The sequence below is a fragment of the Semicossyphus pulcher genome, unplaced genomic scaffold (assembly GCF_022749685.1).
Source record: "Semicossyphus pulcher isolate SPU_LCO1_2020_fin unplaced genomic scaffold, fSemPul1.0.p SCAF_25, whole genome shotgun sequence".
NCBI lineage: Eukaryota > Metazoa > Chordata > Actinopteri > Labriformes > Labridae > Semicossyphus > Semicossyphus pulcher.
Window position 1 is genome coordinate 5,546,171 of NW_027211699.1, and position 20,724 is coordinate 5,566,894.

Here is a 20,724-nt window from a genome sequence, read left to right on the forward strand (position 1 = left end):
GGTCTATAATGAGAATTACAACTTTAAAGTCGAGTCTTGAGTACTTCAGTGCATACACACTAAAAAAACGACTTTTAAATTAACAACAATGAATTCAATATTAATGTGAAAACGGTCGCTTGCGGATAATTACAGAAAATACAGAGAATTATCACGATACAAATTTGATTCAGTCTTACCGCTCTCATTGTAAGCTGGCTGCCTCGCAACAACCAGCCAACTGACACAGTTAGCAACTAGCTAGCTCGTAAACATAGTTGAGCAGTTTAGGAGCTAAAGAGCCAGAAATGTCGGGATATTTCACTCAGAGTTACTAAAAACCAAAACATAGCTTAAAGAGAGAATAAATATTGGACCTATATTCCCCTAGTGGCCAAACAGGACTCAATATGAGTGATAATATTGCTCCATAACTGCTGCAGGTGTAAGCTAACCACCTCAATTTAACAGCTGACATGTCGTCGTTCATAGCTTTGTTTCCGTTGCCGCCAAGTGACATAAAAAAGGAAGGTTGGAACATTTAAAAAGAAAATTTGCATAATTTCTAATGAAATAAAAGTGAATTACTATAACCCTACAACAGAGAATGACATATTTCATAATTATTGAGTTCTTAAAAATTCATACACAATTTATTCATGACTATTTATTATTACTTCCTTAATACGGAAAACATTTAGGCTCAATCAGTCTCAAATGACAGCAGCTTCTAGAAGCATAAGGAGCAGAACTACCACAAGAACCCTTGCTTGAAAAGCAAGAGAAGTAGTATGCATTTTAGTGTCTGGGTGGAACTTGTCACTAAATGCAACTTTAAGGGCTAAAACATACTCATCAGCCAATATAGCAGTATCCTCTACAGTTGTTCTTTACTCACTTAAATAGGTCAAATTGGAACACAGTTCTTCAGTTCTTCCAGAAGAATCAACTGTCTTAAATCCTCTTTTGTCTCTACTTTCTCTGAGGTCCACCAACAACCAAACTAAATTTCCCTCTCCCTGGCAAATTCCACATAGGTTTGCTTTTCACCTTTGGAGACAGTATGAAAACGCTGTCTATAAGCTAAGCTAAGCACAATGTAAAAAATAAATCCAGGAACTACAGTTGAGGTGTTTTCATGCAACTCAATCTCATCCAGCGGAGATGCAGTTATCACCCATCAATAATCCATAAATGTAAAACTGACAAAAATAAAACGTGCACAAGGATTTATTTGAAATTTTATGGGCTTTATTCTTTTCCTCCCATACTCTCTCAGAATCAACTTGGCTTCTTTATCTTAATCAAAAGATAAAATACGCAATTTCCTGTCCACAACCAACTCAAATCTGTTCATGTGTTTAATGATTTTCATATACAAAATAAGAATGGCTGCTATTTTTCATTGCTGTATATCTATTGTACAGTGGACTTCTCTTCATATTAAGTGAGACTCCTCCTGCTCAGTCTCTTCTTTGTCCCGTCGGAAGCTTGTTTTACTTCTTCACGATCTGGATGACGTCTTCGTGCTCCATGATGTGTGTTAGGCCGACCCTCTGAGGGCTGTACTTGGTACTGGTTCCCTGAATAATGAAAAGACAAGACATTAATGTTTCCTCAAAAAATTATGGGATGTTTTTATGAATGCTATGACATAAGTATAAGTTATTTAGCTTTTTTTTAAAACTTGAATTTACTCACCCAAACCAGGGCGTATTTGAACTGGCTGGCTAGGGTTCTGTGGATTCGATGGCACTGCAGATAGAAAACAAAATGTTTGCGAAGTTGTACACTGTGTAAATGCAGCAGGTCTGATCACTGTAGTGTTATTTGTTACGTCTAAATGAGTGTGAATCAAAGTGTGTTCTTACCACATGTTCTACACTTGCTCCTCTTCTCATAATGATGGCATCAGAAAAGTCTGGCCGCTCTAATGACAAAAGAGAAGATGGAAAAAAGCTTAAATCAAATGTAATCTATTATATTTGCATTCATTAGAGTGAATGATGGAAACATGCATGTACCTCCTCGTTTCTTAGTATAAATGCAAATCAGAGCCAGGTATTCCCACAACGTCTCCAGGAGGTAATCCAGGTTCAACTTCATGCCACAACTGGAATGAACACACGGACAGAATGAGGAGGAAGCTTTTATCTTCCAAATATACACAAGAAGTGAGATAACTGATGAGAAGACTGCCGTTTTATATCTAACCTGATGACGACACTGTGAGGTCTGTGAGCCAGGCGGTCCACCTCCTCGATGGAGATTTGATCCACCTTATTGTACACCTGAAAATAGCACACACATAAAAACAGATAAAGCCAAAATCATCTCCAAATAAAGGAATTTCTCTACTTCATAATTAGAAATTACTGTATATTTTTCTATGTGTTGAATAAAACAGATTCCTTTTTGGACTCTGGCTTTCAAACATTTAAAACGTTACAGGTACAAGGCTTTGACCCGACCCGGGTAATAAGTTCTGACTTACATATAGACAAGGCATGTAGACTCTGTTCCCAACGATGACATCAATGAACTCGTCTGGGGTGCTGTCCTCCCTGAAGAGCACTTCTGCATTAAAGATTTCTGAGAGGAGCGAGTTAAAGACGCCAACAAATACTACAATAAAGCGTTAATAAGCCATGACCAGGACCTCAAAGGCCTAAAGGGGAAAGCCAGAAAATGTCACTTAGAGGGGGGGACATAAATATTTAAATATTTTATATGCTGCAACAAAAATCCCACACTTTGAACAAAATACACATTATGTGCACTATCATTTAACACACTTTGCGTGACTAAAGAGTACTGTGCTTCATTTTGGATGCACTGCTCAGCGCAACTAACATAATATTGTCATATTGTATTCCTCACAGCCTCCTTGAAAGGTTGAAGATGGAAACCCTGCTAGCGCATCGCGATTTAATGATACTGACATTCTGCCAGAGCTGCCTCTTAAGTTTCTGTTAGTCATCATCATCACTGCTGCACTGCATTTTGGGATATATATGCCGGCGTAGGAGCTTGCTAACTGTAATATTTCCAAGGACATATTTTGCATTTATTCTACTACTGGTTTCATACTAAAAGCCTACTCAGAAATCTCACATGCCCTTTAAGCGCTCTAAATACCATGTATTTGGGAATTCGTGACACACACTTAGTTTTTTTTTTCTGTCATCTTGAAGAGTGAAGGATACTGTATTCGTGAAGGATGAGCTGGACGAGCTTCTCCGAGCAGTGGGTGAGAGGAACTGTAGAGTTGTAGGAGAGACCGCCACCTTTCTTTGGCTGCAGAAAGAGAGCAGAAATCACACACTTTACTTTACCATCAGTATAACAGCATGGATGTTCATCGCTAGAGCTGATAGACTGTGGCCTAACTGCCATGTTATTAAGTATAGACACATAATAAAGAGTCCTATGGCTGTTAATTTCCTTATTTATCGACTGCCATCATTAGATTGAAACTTTCTCCGCGACTCAGATATCTCTTGAACTAGGAGCCACATCTCTTGGCTGTAGATATTCATGGTCTGCTCAGAATGAAAATAGGAAACGTACCTTGAAATAAATATTTGGTTTCGACCTGTTGAGTCTGATGCCGACTGACTCCAACTCTTTTTCTAGAAGTTCTCTAGAAAGATTAAACAAAATGTTAAAGGCAAGAATAACTTGATTAATAACTCATAAGCCCTTTATAACAGAAACACACAAACAGCGGGCGTCACACACCTCTGAACATCCCCTTTTGTTGCATCCAACATCATGATGACGACGTCTGCTGTCCTGGCAACAGCAATGACCTGCCGACCTCTACCCTTACCTATTAAAGATAAAAGAGACGGTGCAGCTCAGTGTGAAGCTTTTCTCATTATAATGAGACAGAATCCACCTCTCTCGTGTCCCAAAATACTTTTGGATTTATATTTATTATATGTTTATCAGTCATTTTAATTCTGTTATAACCCTACAATAACAAATGAGCTATACTATGGATCCCATTCTCCAATAAAATGCAAAAACATCAACGCTAATCTCACCTTGGGCAGCACCCTCAATGATTCCTGGCAGATCTAGCAACTGGATGTTCGCCCCTTTGTACTATAGTTCAGCAAAAAAAGTGTCAGTGGCACATTTTTTCCCACAATGTTTAAAACTGCAAATGTTCACGTATGCACTGCTATGAATGCGTGTGTACCTCTATGACACCGGGTATGCAGGTGAGGGTGGTGAACTCGTAGGAAGCAGCTTCACTGGCGGTTGATGTCATCAAACTGAGGAAGGTGGACTGCAGGGCAGAACAGAACATTACATCAGACCAGCACATGTCGAGGCTTTCGATCAGGTCTAATAATTCATAGATCTGACGGCATATATTATAAGATGCCTCTAAAAATAAACTGGGTTGAGGTAAATAACAATACCAAACAACAAAAGTGTAGTGCAAGCAGAAAGTGTAACGTTTGTCAAAGTTAAAAAGAGGGCAATTATTGTTTTTACATAAATAATTTCTGTGTTTTTTATTATCTCACTGGTTAACGAAGAAGTACTCTACCTGCAAGTCTAAGGTCTAAGTACTAGGATCAATATAGGGAAGGAAAAAATGCTACAGGAAAATTAGTAGCATTTTGTTTGTTTGTATTTGAGATACAGTACTGGAGTAAGGAAGCATAATTAAAAGAGGAAAAAAAAAAATAGCTGCCGTGTTGTTGACGTACCTTACCCACGGAGGGGAAACCGATAAGAGCAACACGAGCATCTCCTGATTTCATGACATCGAAGCCCTCGCCTTTCGCCCCAGCTGACTTTGAAGGCTCCAAGAGCTGAGCTCTGTATTTGGCTAGCTTTGCCTTTAGCAAACCCAGATGGTACTCAGTCGCTGGAGGAATGAATGAAACACAATTATGACTTGACAAATGTCTTATTCTCTAAGGTTTGACTACTTCAGATGTTTCAGTCTATTGAAAGTAGGTTTCCTACTCCTAAATAATGTAGGTGAGAAGTCAAGAAAGCACAGCCACCTTATTGTAGTTATTTTCTCTCGTTTTAACACATAATTTAGAAATAAACATTTTACGAGAAATGTTCCCTTAATTGTAGCTGTAACTAGCAGCAAGTTTACGGTGTCAGTTAGCATGTTCCTTCTTGAATTACAGTGAGATTACTGAGTAACAGAACACTGATTGATGACACACGTACACACAGCTGGCTCTAAGTTTAGCTAACAGTTAGCCCCGCATCTGCCCCCTCTCTAACCTTTGTTTTTCTGTGTCCGAGCGATTTCTCTCTCTATTTCCGCGATTTTATCCAGGATCCCCATTGTGGCAGATCAAATGGTTGACAGTAACACTGTCAACGAGAGTAAATAAAATCAGGCACGTGTCACACCACAGTTGTTACCACTGTTAGCCACCCGGCCAAGCAGCTAACCAGCAGACTTCTTCTTCGGCTACGTTTTCTTCTTCTTCTTTCGGGGTTGACGTCAGTCGGCATTCAAGTTGTTGCAATACTGCCACCTTCAGGTTTCTACAGCCGTTTGTCCAGCACAGCGTCAGAAAAGTCATTGTCCATTTTCTCCCTTGAACATTGTCTTCACTTTCTCAAATACTAATTATTTATAGAATAATATATTCATAATTATATAAAGTACTTCAAATTGTTTATGTATTTTGTATATAAGCATACATTTAGATGTATCTTTTGGTAAAATGAAATATTTTATACAATATATATAATATGTATAATAATATTCAATAATGAGCTTATATTTTGGTTTACAATAAATAATTATGTAAATAATGACATTATATATTTGATATGAACATGTTAGTAGTAAATTCGTATTAAACTATATATTTAGGTAAGTTGAAGTAAATGTGAGGTTTATATATAAGGAAGCTGGATAATGAATTAACAATGGCTTATGGAGAAGGGGTGGGATTAAATAAGTGTGTACTACCTCCCACTCCTTTCCAGATTTGTGAACTGAATCATCAAGTGTTTGACAATCTGATACTGCAGTATGCTTTCTATTTGTCATATTATTATTTTCTGTATGACCTTCTTGCTTCTTTTTTTACATGTTCACAATACATTTAATCCAATTCCATTCCACACCTCTGCTCGCCCCATTGTCCGTAGCCTTGTCATCATTTCAGTTCCATTTCATTTGTTTTATTGCGTTATCCCATTGTTGATGAACGTTTCTCCACACTATGCCTTTCCCCTCTGTTTTTTGTTCGTTTTTATAATTTGCAAAAACAGAATCACAACATATATATTTTTTGATGGAACAAACTTGTTCAGTATAAAACATAAAGATTTTAAAATACAAATAGACAGTATAAATAAATAAATTTATATATTTATAATCATTATCTATGAATAATATAAAAATGAAAATAAAAAATAAAAAGTTTGATTCAAAATAAACTGCTGCAATAAACACAACAAACTACATAAAAATTCTATTAACCCCACCACATAAAATAGGTAAGCCAATCATTACGAGGTTTACATGTTTTTTTTATTTACAAAGCATCATAACAGCATTCAAACATTTGCATAGTTTATATGTTGTCACTAACAATGTAATGGTGGTTTTGGATAAATAAGCTCAAAATACATTTCTCCACTGTTCAAAAACATCTCCTTTAAAGTAAAACACAACAATCCAGCATATAGTTTAAAGTTTATAAAGTGCTAAATGCTTTCACACAGCGTGTCTCCGCTCTAAAACTAACATACTTTAAACATCCTACAAGTTTCACCGTTAAGACTGCAGTACAACTGGATAATACTGAGCTGAATAAACACCCTTTTTGTGTTCTCACTGAGGAAGCCAGTTCACACAAATTAACTACGATTACAACTTCTAATCTATCACAAGTGCAATTAAGACAGTTTGGACCTGAAGACCAGCCTGTGATCTGAAATGTGTTTTAAAATATAAAGTGCATCGTGTGTTCACTGGAAAGATCTACATGAGTCTTTGAGGAATGTGCAACTTCTGTTTATAGTTATGGTGTTGGCAGAAAGGCTCTGAAAAGAGAAATAATAATAATAATAATAATAATAATAACAATAATAATAATAAATATTACACTGTTTGAAGTGTCATTTAACCCAAATTACAGAACATCATTTTCTCACTTACTTTAAGTAGTATCAAATGATGTTTTTCCTGAATGAAAAAAATCAACTGCGTACGGTAAACCACAGAACACTTAAAAAACATTTTCAAAGACCCTGTGGCACATTGTTACAACTCACTATTATTGTAAGCTAACTGCATGGCTGTTTTTGTTCTGCCAAATGAGGTTTAATTCAACCAGTGAGCCTATTTCTGTCTCAGAGGAGCAGTGCATTTTCTTAGAAGTCAAACAGCGCTCAGCATCTTGTGGTATTAACCCACCTGCTCAGTAAATATGAAATGTCACTGCATACCAGTCCAACATGTTGTGGTTTGTTGTACCCCTACAGTCCAAAGTGCCCTTTAAAGACATACCCTGTCATATACCAAATGTGCTGATTTTAAACAGAATTTTATGTATAAAAACGGAATATTTTTTTTAATACAATTGAACCGTGGATGGTTAGATTGGTACAGTCAAGTTTGCATTTGTAATTCTAGTGGCAGAAGCTACATGTCAACCATTTGTCCATTACTTTAGCTAACTTATTCAACTGTTCATCCATAACGCTGAGCTAACTGTTTCAGCTGTTCCATAACTTTTTGCTAACGATTTCAACTGTTCATCCATAATGCTGAGCTAACTGCTTCAGCTTTTTATCCATAACTTTTAGCTAACAATTGAAACAGTTTACACATACATTTTAGCTTACTATTTCAGCTGTTTGTCCATAACTGTGTTTCAGCTGTTTATCCATAACTTTTAGCAATTTTAGCTTTGTCCATAACTTTAAGTGTTTCATCTGTTTATTCATAACTTTTAGCTAACGACTTCAACTGTTTACCCAGACATTTTAGCTAACGATTTCAACAGTTTATCCATACATTTTAGCTATTTTAGCTTTGTCCATAACTTTAAGTTAAGTGTTTCATCTGTTTATTCCTAAGTTTTAGCTAACGATTTCAACTGTTTACCCATACATTTTAGCTAACGAGTTCAACTGTTTTACCATACATTTTAGCTAACGATTTCAACTGTTTATCCATAACTTTTAGCTAACAATTTCAACTGTTTACCCATACATTTTTGCTAACTATTTTAACTGTTTACCCATACATTTTAGCCAACTATTTCAACTGTTTGTCCATAACTTTTAGCTCACTATTTCAACTGTTTACCCATACATTTTAGCCAACTATTTCAACTGTTTGTCCATAACTTTTAGCTCACTATTTCAACTGTTTACCCATACATTTTAGCTAACGATTTCAACAGTTTATCCATAACTTTTAGCTAACGATTTCAACAGTTTATCCATAACTTTTAGCTAACAATTCCAACTGTTTACCCATACATTTTAGCTAACTATTTCAACTGTTTGTCCATAACTTTTAGCTCACTATTTCAGCTGTTTATCCATAACTTTTAGCTAACATTTTCAACAGTTTAACCATAACTTTAAGCTAACTGATTCTGCTGTATATTTTTTCCCTGTTACCCATTGTTTTTCCATCATTTTAACAACCTGTTTTGACTGTTTATCCATAACTTTTAAACAACGATTTCAACTAAAACTAAAAATTTGATCTGTCAGGTCGTTATTTTTATCTATGACAAAGATTCTTCCATCACATGTAACAAAGTGTTTGAACGCCTCTATTTGCTTGCTAACTAGATTCCACAAAATTGGACGGGTAGTATTCAGTATTATTGCAGAATTTGGTCGGTGGATGTTTTTTTAATATATTTTTTTAACAAAATCATCATTTCTATTTTGAAATTAGTAGAGCTAAAATCTTTTGATGTACCCCTTGTAAATGGCAGAAGCACCCCTTGGGTTATGTTAAAACACCCCTTGGATGATTTCACAAAGGGACAAAAAGAGTGATTGGACTATTCCTTCAAAGAAGCTGCCTCCGTGCTGAGATCTCATGTCGAGTGAATAAAACAGATCTATTTCCTCCCAGTTTCTCCGACTCATTGTGTCACTGTCCCAGTCAGTTATCATAGAGGCCGAGGTTGATGCAGACCTGCTGTTCCTGGGCTCAGAGCAGGACTGTGTGTTGCCTTTGAGGGACTCCAGTTCCCCAGAGAAGCCTGGACGGCCTTTCGATGAGCCAGTCTGTGTGTGATGGAGAATCCAGCATTTCCCTCCAGCTGAGACAAAACCACAAGCACCTGTCTGAGAGAGAGAGAGATAAAGCCTCATTCACATCTCAGTTGAACTGGGAGAATATTTAGACCACTGGTGCATTTCAGTGTGTTGAGCTCTCAGGGCCACTGTAACAATCCCACATTTTTGTTTCAAATATAAAACAGATACAAAATTATTTTCTGTTTTGTAGATGTCTTAAACCATAAATATTTAGTCATCCGTGATTTTCTTTCAGTCTGATTGATTCGTGAGCTGTAGGTGTAAGCAGTGAGGTGTTCTTGCGGTTAACCTGTGCAGAGGAGGGATGCTGTCGATGGCTTTGAGGCTGCTGCGTGTTGACACCACGTTGAAGCTGTCACTGCAGTCGCAGGACACATGGAGGTGATGTCTGGGGTGTCTGTTTTCCACCATAACGATGAGCCCCGCCCAGCCATGAGTTAGGTAGTAACATGTCATCCCTTCTCGACCCTGACACCAACGATTGAAGAAGTATTCAGGTCCTTTGCTTCAGTAACAGTACTCATACCAAACTGTAAAAATACTCAACTACAAGTGAAATCCAAAAATTTAAACCTCACTTCAGGAAAAGTATGTAGGATTTTGCAAATTGACGGGTGAATTCAGAGTTACCTCGTGTCTCTCTCCTTTGGTTTCCGTCAGCTGGATGATTGCGTCGGCGATGGTGGTGTTGGAGGCCGTTATCTGCTCCACCATCACCAGTCTGGAGCTGTAGACTGCCAGCATGTAGCCGGGCTCCTCTGATCTGCTGCAGCTTGCTGAACACACATTTACAGTTAGTGGCTTGTGAACAGGTTTTAAATAATTTACTGCAAATCCATTTTAGCTCAGGAACATTTTTGACAAGTAAAAAGGCATCTTTTTGTCCCCTACTCACAAACTTACTAATACTAGCTGTTTATCACATTTCATTAGACGACAAATGCTTAAAATTTTAAGAGCATAGAGGTCTCTGAAGTTCTTTAGCTGCAGACTTCTGTGGCTGAATAGAGGTATTTTATGCTGGACTAACTTGTCTCCTCTGCGACGTTGTTTTGCCAGTGGTTGAAAGCGCAGCAGAGCACACCGTACTCGCCAGGCTCCAGCATGACGTCGCAGCCCACAAACCTCCTAACCGATCGCCGGCTGTGAGCCAGCAGACGACCCAACGACAGGACCCCTGAGTTGTCGTAGGAGACCCGAAACACTAACACACACAGATCCAAGAGGTGGCTGTCTGCTGTGTCCCACCGCCTGAGGAAAAGTAAAGAATGGTTTTTAAATAGTTAGTGACAACAAAGAACAAAAGGACTGGGCTAAGTAAAGAGCCTTGTGGGACGCCAAAGAAGATGAAGGCTGAGGTATGTATTGAGTCGAGAAAATGTGTTTTCTAACTAAGCAGTAGATGTTTCTCTGAGCTTCAAGGATTTATTGATTATTCTCCATGAACAGTTAGTGTAGGAGAAAACACAAGCAGCCCAAACTGACCAATCACAGTTCTGTCAAAATCTGCACATGTAGGACTGTGAGCGCGGTCCTACCTGCTGCCCTGCTGGAATAAAGCCAGCTCCACTGCCGTTCTTTCCAGCACTGTGATGGACACAACTGTCACCGGGACGTTGGCTCCACAGGGGAAAACACCCGGCACTCGCACCTCCTGCCAGTCTGAATGAATCTTACATATATCCACTGAGTCAAAGTACCTGCCAGGGTCAAACACACACTCACAGACATGTGTGAACGCAGACAAACACAATCCCTTTATGTGACTCTAAATTTCCCAACAGTTAAAGTTTTAAAACTCTGAATAAAATCGGAATATATGGCAAAGGTTAAACTGGAAATTTATATAAGTAAATGAACAGGTCACAAAGCAGCCACGGTTAATATAAAAGCATGTTTTTTAACTGGTTATCTACCTGATGAAATCCCAGAAGTCCATCCAGAAGAGGCCATCTTCTGCCCGCTGGGTGCAGAGCTCCCTCTTCAGGTGTGGAGGCCACTTTGGCCAGTTGTCTGCCCAGGGTCCGGTCCAGGAGAAGCGACCCCACGGGTTCCTCAGCTGCAGTAACCTGAGCAGGAAGCAGACTTAAGATGCTACTTCAAACTAGTTCATACCATTCACTGCAAAGCATCTCTCTGTATTTTCCAGTATAACAGAGTTTTTAAATCTGGTGTGAGGGGAGACATTCCTGCGCTGGTAGTGATGCATTTTCTATCATCCAGCAGTGATGGGTTTGCCGGAGCTGAAGTGGGAGCAACCAAAGAAACCTACAGCGACTAACTATAAAGGAGTCTGTGGCGTAAAAGCCTAGAAAGGTTCCAAGAAGAATTTCTGATGCTCCAGATGAAAAAGAAACTTGGCAAAAGCTCCAAAAGGGTTGGCAGTCGGCAGCTGCGAAGCTGACTGTAATGGCTGCAAATTAATCCCTTTGGGCAAATTAGCATGATCAAAGTACGTCCACTAAAAGTGCTTGTTTATGCCGCTGACAGGCTCAGATTGTTGTTTTAAGTGTCTGACAACATTACAGGAAGGATCCCTACAGAGATAGCCCTTTTTCTTTAAACCAGATAAAGACGTAACACGGCTCTCTTCAAAAACAACACACTCCACTAAAAGATGAACACACCTGATTCTAATGTTTCGCTTGTTATCAAGACCCTGAGAAGCTTCAGTTGATTGATAACGAGCAGATCATTCAAATCAGGTGTGTTAGAGTGCGGAGAAACCTAAAACATGCAGGAAGGTAGCCCTCCAGGAGCAGGGTTGGCCACCCCTGACTTAGGCCCAATCCCAATCTCCACACTCACGGACTCACGGACTTTGAGGCGCGTTCCCGGTAAGTGCGTGAGTGCTTAGTGCTGTCCCACTGTCAGATCACAGAATGTGTGAGGGCTCTGATGCGGACTTTTCAACGCCAAATTACGGACTTTCTGTGAGTCCGCATATCTGCAGACTTTCCTGTGGGATTTACCCAGGGTTCATAGCAAACCAGCCCCCCACTAAATGTAAAGTAGTTTAATAAAGTTTGACCAAAAAATAATAATAAATGTAAATAATTCGAGCATGGACGGCGATGGGAACCGCAAATACGTTTATCTGTGAGTGACAACAATTAAATATTCGCAAATGATTAACATGAATGCCCTTCTGACTTTTGATAGTTTGTTAAATAAAGCTTATCTTATCTTAAAGTATGTAAACACTGTAAGACACACACATACATGCTGCAGGTCAGTTTTTTTACTTATTAAATTTAATGGCCCATCTGGTTTCCAGGCAACGTGTGATGCCATGATAGTGGGTCCCATTCGCCATTTTTATGCAGTTCTCAGACCCTCACGGACTCACGCACTCACACACTGGACGCCTGACGCCATTAATGTCCGTGAGTGTTCAGTGCTTAGGCTTTAGGGTGGAGACTGGGATTAGGCCTTAGACTCTAGCATCCTCACTTGATTGATTCATATATTTACATCAGAAAAGAAAGTCTCTGAAGGTGCACAGAAATGAGCAGATGTGGAGTGGAGCAACTTAACCTCTTCACACGTTTCCTCACCTGTGACCGTCTACATCCCTCACATCGAGGACGGAGTACGCATGTCGCGGCCGCAAACCCAGGGACTCATACTCCGAGTCGTCCACCTTCATGTTACCACCTCCACAAGACGCTCCCATCAGGAAACTGGCAGCACAAAATTAATTCATTCTTTGCATTTTTAACTGATAAAAAGGGAAAACTACCACCCTTACTCTCACCCTGCTTCTTTGGAGCTCAGCATTCTGGCCCAGATGAGGTCCGTTTCGATGGGTTCTTCTTTGGGGTTGGTGGCGCTGACCTGGAGGGCCAGCGACTCGCAGGGGGCCCCGGTCAGCGTGGACAGGCCCTCAATGGCGCGGCCTGCTTGCAAAGCAAAATAAGAACCGTGCAGCTTGGCCAAAGCTTTCTCAATCAGAGCCACCCAGAGCTGCTTCCGCTGGGCCTGAGGAATTAAAGAGACGATAAGAAGATTTTATAGCAAAGTAATTATCTCCTGTAGCACAGCTTCAAAGTCCTGCTATGTGCAAAAGAGGAACACCAGCCTGCAGATTTTAATATTATAAAATGTGTTGAATGTTTGACCTGAGAGAAGAGGAGGTGTCCGTACTCGTCGCAGGGCAGCATGTCGTCCACCAGCACTGTGGTCCACGAGCCGTCTTTGCACAGACGCACCTGATAGGCTCCTTCGGCGCACAGCCAGCGGGTCACCATCACTTTCTCCACCAGCTCGGGACGTTCAGCCAGAACCGCCAAGGCACTCAGGAACCTGCTCTCCAAAACAGCCGCACAGGAAGATCTTTGAATTGTCATTCGTCTGCTTCTGTTGATTCATTCATGCTCTAAGTGTTGAAGGTTGAGTCGGCTCACCAGCAGTTACCCAGAAGTCCCTGCAGGATGTCAGAAGGGCGAAGCGTGCGGAAGACGGACCACTTCACCGCACGGTCTCTCAGGTTGCAGCAGTTGATTTCTTGAGGTCGAAGCCACTTTTTGATCCGATGTTGGACGCTGTCGTCCGCTGGGAAGCCGACGGACTTTGGACCCGGAGGGAAGCTGTCGTCCACGAATGTGACAGCGTTCTAAAAATATCACAGACAACTGAACCTCAAGGGCATGTAGGACATGACAGAGAGGAATGAATGCATGAGTAAAACACGGTACAATGTCAGGTAAAAGATTCACTCTGGCTGATCCTTGTTGTGTACAAACCTCTCTGCAGAAGCTGACGATGTTCTCCCACAGCTCCTTGGCCTCTCCTTCATCGCTCTGCCGCAGCGCCTCCACCAGCATGCTCTCCTTCCTCTTTGTGGACGGAGCAGGTTTGAGCTGCTGGGGCGTGTGGCAGGCCAGGCAGTGTTTGGCTTTGACCTTGTTAATGAGAGTGCACGCCGGACACGCCCACTCCTCTGTCCTGTTAATATCCGGCTCTGCACATGCTGGGAACGCTGCAGAGGAGTCGGACGCGGGCGACATCTCCTCCGTCAGGACGCTGAGCCGCCTGCCGGGCTGCAGCTCTGCCGGGGCGGAGAGGTGTGACACAGCGAGGGAGGACGGAGAAGGACTTATGTTACTGAGGCTGACCTCTGAGGGCGGCACCTCTCTGCGGCTGCAGGGTACAGGATTATTATGACCTGAAGACGATGTGCTGAGTCCTGTTGAGCCTGAAGCCTCTGCAGGTAAACACTCTCCCCGGGTGGATATGGAGAGGGAGAGCGCCCCCGCAGCAGGTTCTGGTTGTTGTGCTCCTGTTTGTTCGACTTCAGGCATGAGCAAGGCGTCCGCAGGGATCTGAGGGAGAGACAGTTTGCGTGGTCCACCACAAGCTGAGCAAGACATGGAGGCAGGGGTGTTCTGCAGAGTGCACCTCCGACAGTCCCACACCAGGCTGTTTTTATCCGCATCATCAGCGGGCGGGGGTCTCAGGGGCCCGGAGCAGCTACTGGAGCGCTGAGGCCGAGGGTGAAGGTCTTCAGACGAGCCCCGGGGTCGGTCCAGTGGTCCGGAGTGGCCGCACAGAGAGCAGGCCAGAGTGCCAGGGGGGTTTGTGAGAGTGCAGCCTGGGCAGGACCAGCGTCTGTCCTCTTTGCTGGTCCCCTGCCACATCCAGCGGGTGTCGGATCTGCGCCGGGGGGCTTCACAGATGGAGCATCGGGGGGCACCAGCTGCGTTTAGGAAAGTACAGCAGCCGCAAGCCCACTGGGTCCTCTGCAGGGGCATCGAACCGGAGGAGAAGCTGGAGAGAAAACATCACAGTGTGGACTTATTATATATCAGGTCATGTGATATGTTTTGATTGTGTGTTGCAAAGTTAAATAGCTGTTTTTGTCAATGGAGTCTGGTGTCTTTAAAGCGAGCAATGTAACAGCGGTTTCTGGTTTAAAATAAACATCTTGCTCTTTAATCTCTGTCGGGATCCTTTCTGTCATGTTGTCAGACACTCAGAATATCAGTTGAGATAACAAGCATATTAAACAGATGTAGTTTGATTGGACGCCTCTGCTCGCAAGGATTAAATTGCAGCCATTACAGCTCATCGCACAGCTGCCAGCTGAGGCAATCTACTGGAACAATTCCCAAACTTTTTGTTCCTCCTTTGTCATTTACAGCCCAAAATGTGAAAAAAATAGAGCCCATGTTAAAAAATAAGGGAATAATCAAGGCAGTCTTTATTCCTATTTGGTTATTTTCTGTGAATTGGTGGCACAAACATCTCCTCTGAAAAGACTAATGTTAAAAATATCAGTCGGTTTCATAAAGCTGTTACATCCCAGTGGGAGAACTGGAGGGAAACGCTGAGAAGATGAGTGGAAATCCAAATATAAATGGTGCATGTGCAGTTCTTGCATTGTTCTATACCCTGCGGTGGCTGCGAGGAGAAAATTAAAATGCATGAATATGGAAATGACACAAAAAGCTGCACCAACATAAAGTGTTCCTCAGCTGGTCCCCCAGAGACTAATAAGTTATACAATATTGATGGTTTGGTGCTTCCCCTGAGTATCAAACTTTCAGCCCACATGCTGGGCTCAGTGCTTTCTCACACTCTGAATGTGCTTCTTCACGTTCATGTCGCTTATTGTGCTCAGAGGCCCGCGCTGTAAGACAGACCTAGATTATCCATGTGCTGGCATTCAGGGAGAAATTTAGACTTCATGAGCCAGTGGGACATCTGTGCTGAGGCTGTCCCACATTCTCTAAGTAGCTTTGGCATCGAGCCCGAAACTTCCAGCAGAGCACAACCTGGACGAGTCACTGCACAGAAAACTGTTTCTTGAAGCGCTCAGCCACGACTCCTATCCTGAGGTGGAAACTAATAAAACAGAAATACTTTTGGACTGTTTGTCCTCCTCGTCCTGCTTTCCAGACGTCCCACCAATCCACCAGAGGTCCTTGGACTTTCCCTTCTTTCTCCATTTCTCCGTGTGTGTGTGTGTGTGTGGTCTGCATTTCAGCCCTGCTCCCACTCTTAAACATTCCTTCAATATACAAGTAAAACACTTATTTGCACTAGTTTCACTTTGTAAACAATAACTGGCATTCGGGTGGCTCATACGGTCGCTCCTCCTGTTCCTCCTCTCAAGCCAGATTTTCTATTTCCATCACCTCTTCTTTTAATTTCCCTTCCATCCCACAGAGTTCATCTGACTTTCCCTTCCTTCTGCGTACTCACCGAGACACCTACTCAACTGTTCATAACTCATTTATATTTAATAATTTCCTTTGTGTCATTACCAACTGTAGCTGTAGTTTTTTTTGAGATCCTGTCATCATAAACTGTTATCAGCTACCTTTTATTCAGCCTGCTGATCTACCCAGAAGATGATGTTATTTTTTCAATGGCCCAATGTTGGCACAAAAGCGTAATCCTTATCCTTTGTTTAACAATCCATAGTAGTAACTCCCCTTGAAAACATTTGGTACACATGTGGGGATGTATATTTGCCAGCACAGACACAACTGAATGAGCAAAATGTACGAATATATAGAAATACTACAGGATCAGTGTGTCGTCCACAGCTACATGTCGCTACTTTTCACTTTAGTTATACTGTACAATATTGTATAGAATTGAGTGTTCATAGTATATAGTTCAGGGAGAATATTATTGATCGAAGATTAATCTAACTGAAGGGCAAGCCTGAGAGAAAAAGGCCCGATTACAAACCTGCCTGCTACTTCAGCACCACGGACAGCGCCATGGCTTCATAAATACACAGCACAGTTAGGCTAACTCCCAATATGGGTGTATGTCCCCCTTTTGCCGCCAAAACAGCCCTGAGCCGTCGAGGCACGGACTCCACTAGACCTCTGAAGGTGTGCTGAGGTATCTGGCTCCAAGACGTTAGCAGCAGATCCTTTAAGTCCTGAAAGTTGCGAGGTGGGGCCTCCATGGATTAGACTTGTTTTTCGAGCACATCCCACAGGTGCTCAGTTGGATTGAGATCTGGGGAATTTGGAGGCCAAGTCATCACCTTGAACTCTTTGTGGTATTCCTCAAACTATTCCTGGAGCATTTTTGCAGTGTGGCAGGGCGCATTATTCTGCTCAAAGAGGCCACTGATGTTGGGTCGGACCACACGGGCCAGCCTTCGCCCCCCCCACGTGCATTAATGAGCCTTGACCGCCCATGACCCTGACGGCGGCTCACTGGTTTTCCTTCCTTGGACCACTTTCGGTAGGTCCTGACCACTGCAGACCGGGAACACCCGACAAGAGCTGCAGTTTTTGAGATGCTCTGACCTAGTCGTCAAGACATCACAATTTGGCCCGTGTCTAAGTCGCTCACATTTTTCCTGCTTCCAACACATCAATTTCTAAGGCAAAATGTCCACTTGCCGCTTGACATATCCCACCCACTGACAGGTGCCATTGTAACGAGATAGTGTTCTTCAGTCGACCCCTCAGTGGTCATAATGTTACGGCTGATTGGTGTAGATTCTAACAACAAACTTACGGCAAATCACTTAATCAGGCAGACTAGACCAACATAGTCAACTGAACAACCCCTCTGCCCCTGCACGCTCTGCTATGATGGGTCCTACCCCTTGTTCCCACCCCTCTGCTCACATTGAAACAGAGGCTTTAACACACTCAGAAAACATTTTTACAAAAAAATAACACCTGACGTTAAGAAAGTTGCCCACACAGAAGTTCAAAGCCGGTGATATCCGACTCGCTTCACTGAATCACTTCAATAGAAAACAGAATAAAAACAGTACTTCAGCATCTCCTCCTTTCAGACGACGCTGCAGGTCCGTTTTGATCTTTATGCATCCAACAGAATGTAAAGTGGCCCCGTTTATCTCTGGAGAGTCTCCAGACTGTCGTCTACAGTTCAGTCATCAGGGGTTTCCCTGGTAGCATTACACTTCCTGTCAGAGAGTAACTTGACTCTGGTGGAGTTTGGGACAGTGTGGCAGCAGAGGAGGCTCACACTGGACAGAATAAACGCAGCACATTAGACACAGATACAGTAATAATTCATAAGTGGAGATTTGAACTAAACTGGAGAGGCTGTGGTTTACTTAATATCGACCGATTCATGAAAAATTCATGATCACATCGTCAAGGCCAGGACGTGTAGAATATCAATTAAACAACCGCTCCATCCGGCCATCTCTTTAAGCTGCAATGTGTGGCTGAATCACCTTCATAAATCATCACTATCACATGTTCTTACACGAAGGATTAACAGACCAAAGTACAGACTTCTTTTTGACTTGAATCTGAGTTTTTCCACGCTGCTGCTGATTGGCCGACTGACTGCCGGGATCACAGGTGCACCTTCAGCCTGCGCTCGCCTCTCACCTGCGCTCTCTGTGCCTGCCGGGTCTGGGAAGCTGCCGAGGGAGGGAGATGCTCTGGCTGCTCCTCAGACATCCCATGATGGGGGAGGGGGGCAGAGCTGCACCCCGGGGCGCGTCGCCTTCGACCTCCTCAACGAGGGAGGAGGTGGAACCTCCCATGATGCAGCTGGCTCAGGTGGAACGGTCCTGAGGACGACATTCAACTTTAATTTTTTTTTTTAAGTTTGACTTTATTCTCTAGATTTGAAATTCATCCTTGAGACTATATTCGACTTTATACTCGACTTTTTTTCTCAACATTTCAAATTTTATTCTCAATATGAAAATTATTCCCCCTCTCATTTCCCGTTACACCTGCACTAAGACTCTCCTGTAGTGAGAGGCACTGCTCAGACTGTTAATTTGCCTGGGAGAGGGTTCACCCAGATGTCATGTATTGCTCGGTTTGGTGTCTGCTTGCTTCAGCTCCCTCCCTGCTCACTCCACAGTTTTGTCCTTGAACAAGGACTTCAAATCTGTGTGAGCTCCATCCTCAGATGTGTCTAATACAAACACACTGATCAGTGTGATTATGTGTTCTCAAGCAAAAATAAACACCACTTGAGTCCTTTAAATCATCATCAAATCTGAGAGAATGTGTCTCCTTCTTTGTCTGGTTTGTCTGGGTATCCTTCATCAGCCTCTGACTGGAGAAATAACAATAAAAAAGCATCACAAATTAAACTTTAAAACGTTAATACTGAATAAATACTGAATAAATAATGTGAGTGGTTTGCATTCAGCAGGAATTCTTCCGTTCCTCACTGCAGATGCATCCCTGCTGATACTGAAGTTCACATAGACTTCAGGGAACCTGGTGCACCTGCAGTACAGCTGGTGGCTGACTCAGAAACTGCAGAGCTGCACGAGGACACAGACAGACAGACAGCAGGTGTAAAGAGCGGGACTCACCTGACTGCAGAGCGGACACGTTGTGCGGGAAGCCGGCGCTGAATGTTCCTGCCGGCCGTCTGAGAGCTCCATGCAGCCTCTTTCATTGAAGCACCGATGTGCACCGTCACCACCAGCTCTCCTCTCAGCAGCCTGTCAAATTACTGAGAGTACAGAGACACTTCCGGCCACGAAATTCAAAATAAGACCAAATTACCAAGTTGGAAATCAATCACCAATCGCTGGCTTTGACATACTTATTGGGATAGTTGTTTAATTCGAACCCATTTTATTAAGTTTTCATTAGAAATAATCATCATGAATAACTCTGGACATCTCCAAATGATGCAGTCTCTGCACAAAGTGTTTGAAATATAATAAAGGAAGTTGTATTTGGTCTGAAACTTCAGGATTTGGCCCAATAATGATCAGCGTTACTCTATGAGTGGAGATTTTTCTAAATTCCTCTGCTCTTTAGAAACTATTTGTCCTTCAACCGATTGGTTGTTAAATGCATTGTCTTGTTTTGGCTGTTTTTCTAAGCTCATTAAAAGTAGACCCTTTGGATACACATGGTTCTAACAGGACAGTGACGCTACAAACATTCATAGGATGCATTGCTGTAGATTGAACTCACCACCGCATATTAAGTAGTTAAACTATTAGTACTTTTGCTGCAGTAAAGGGTCACTACACTAATTTTCCTACTGCTAAATAATTGAATTCCACTTCCCAAATAATTTCTCTTACAAGTCCATTTGGTATTCAAGTCAAACGGTTCTTATTTTGTAGGTACTCTCTACTTCCGGTCTTTCTGCATCTCGCTATTGCTAACTCTCGTTAGCTTTCTGCAGCCCTCCGCCGTGAACTCCTTTTCTCCGAGGACATTTTCAGGACACCCGGCGGCTACCGGGACGTATCGACCTCTTATCCGGTCAAGACTAATATCTTCTTCCCCAAATACGGACCAGGATGAGTAAACTCAAAACACCGACACATAACTGCCCAGTTCCGTTCCGTTAATGCAACTAAACTCCGTTAAAAATATAGCAGTAGTTTATTACCTGGTTTGCATACACGTGTACACCTTGTTAAAGATTAATTAAGTTGTTTTAAAGGTATGATTTCTGCTTTCGGCTTAATTCGGCAGGAAAATAATTCACAAAGCAGGACTT

General features: G+C 42.1%; 2 protein-coding genes across 2 annotated transcripts; both read right to left on the reverse strand.

Annotated features, from left to right (window-relative positions):
• Nucleotides 1-1,233: 1,233 nt before the first annotated feature.
• On the reverse strand, nucleotides 1,234-5,427 carry drg2 (developmentally regulated GTP binding protein 2). The gene is made up of 13 exons (XM_069675975.1): nucleotides 5,245-5,427; nucleotides 4,707-4,867; nucleotides 4,187-4,276; nucleotides 4,029-4,089; nucleotides 3,721-3,811; nucleotides 3,550-3,622; nucleotides 3,186-3,276; nucleotides 2,474-2,571; nucleotides 2,194-2,270; nucleotides 2,004-2,092; nucleotides 1,851-1,909; nucleotides 1,681-1,734; nucleotides 1,234-1,562 (listed from the first exon to the last, which is right to left on the reverse strand). Exons 1-13 carry the CDS (start codon nucleotides 5,306-5,308, stop codon nucleotides 1,476-1,478), a joined length of 1,095 nt encoding a protein of 364 aa, XP_069532076.1. The 5' UTR covers nucleotides 5,309-5,427; the 3' UTR covers nucleotides 1,234-1,475.
• Nucleotides 5,428-9,125: 3,698 nt separating this feature from the next.
• LOC138604401 (calpain-15-like) lies at nucleotides 9,126-18,778 on the reverse strand. Its single transcript, XM_069676325.1, has 12 exons — nucleotides 18,621-18,778; nucleotides 14,022-15,045; nucleotides 13,683-13,891; nucleotides 13,398-13,581; nucleotides 13,034-13,257; nucleotides 12,834-12,959; nucleotides 11,193-11,345; nucleotides 10,815-10,976; nucleotides 10,307-10,527; nucleotides 9,907-10,052; nucleotides 9,566-9,744; nucleotides 9,126-9,303 (listed from the first exon to the last, which is right to left on the reverse strand). The coding sequence occupies exons 1-12, from the start codon at nucleotides 18,776-18,778 to the stop codon at nucleotides 9,126-9,128; spliced, it is 2,964 nt and encodes a 987-aa protein (XP_069532426.1).
• Between the last annotated feature and the right edge of the window lie 1,946 nt (nucleotides 18,779-20,724).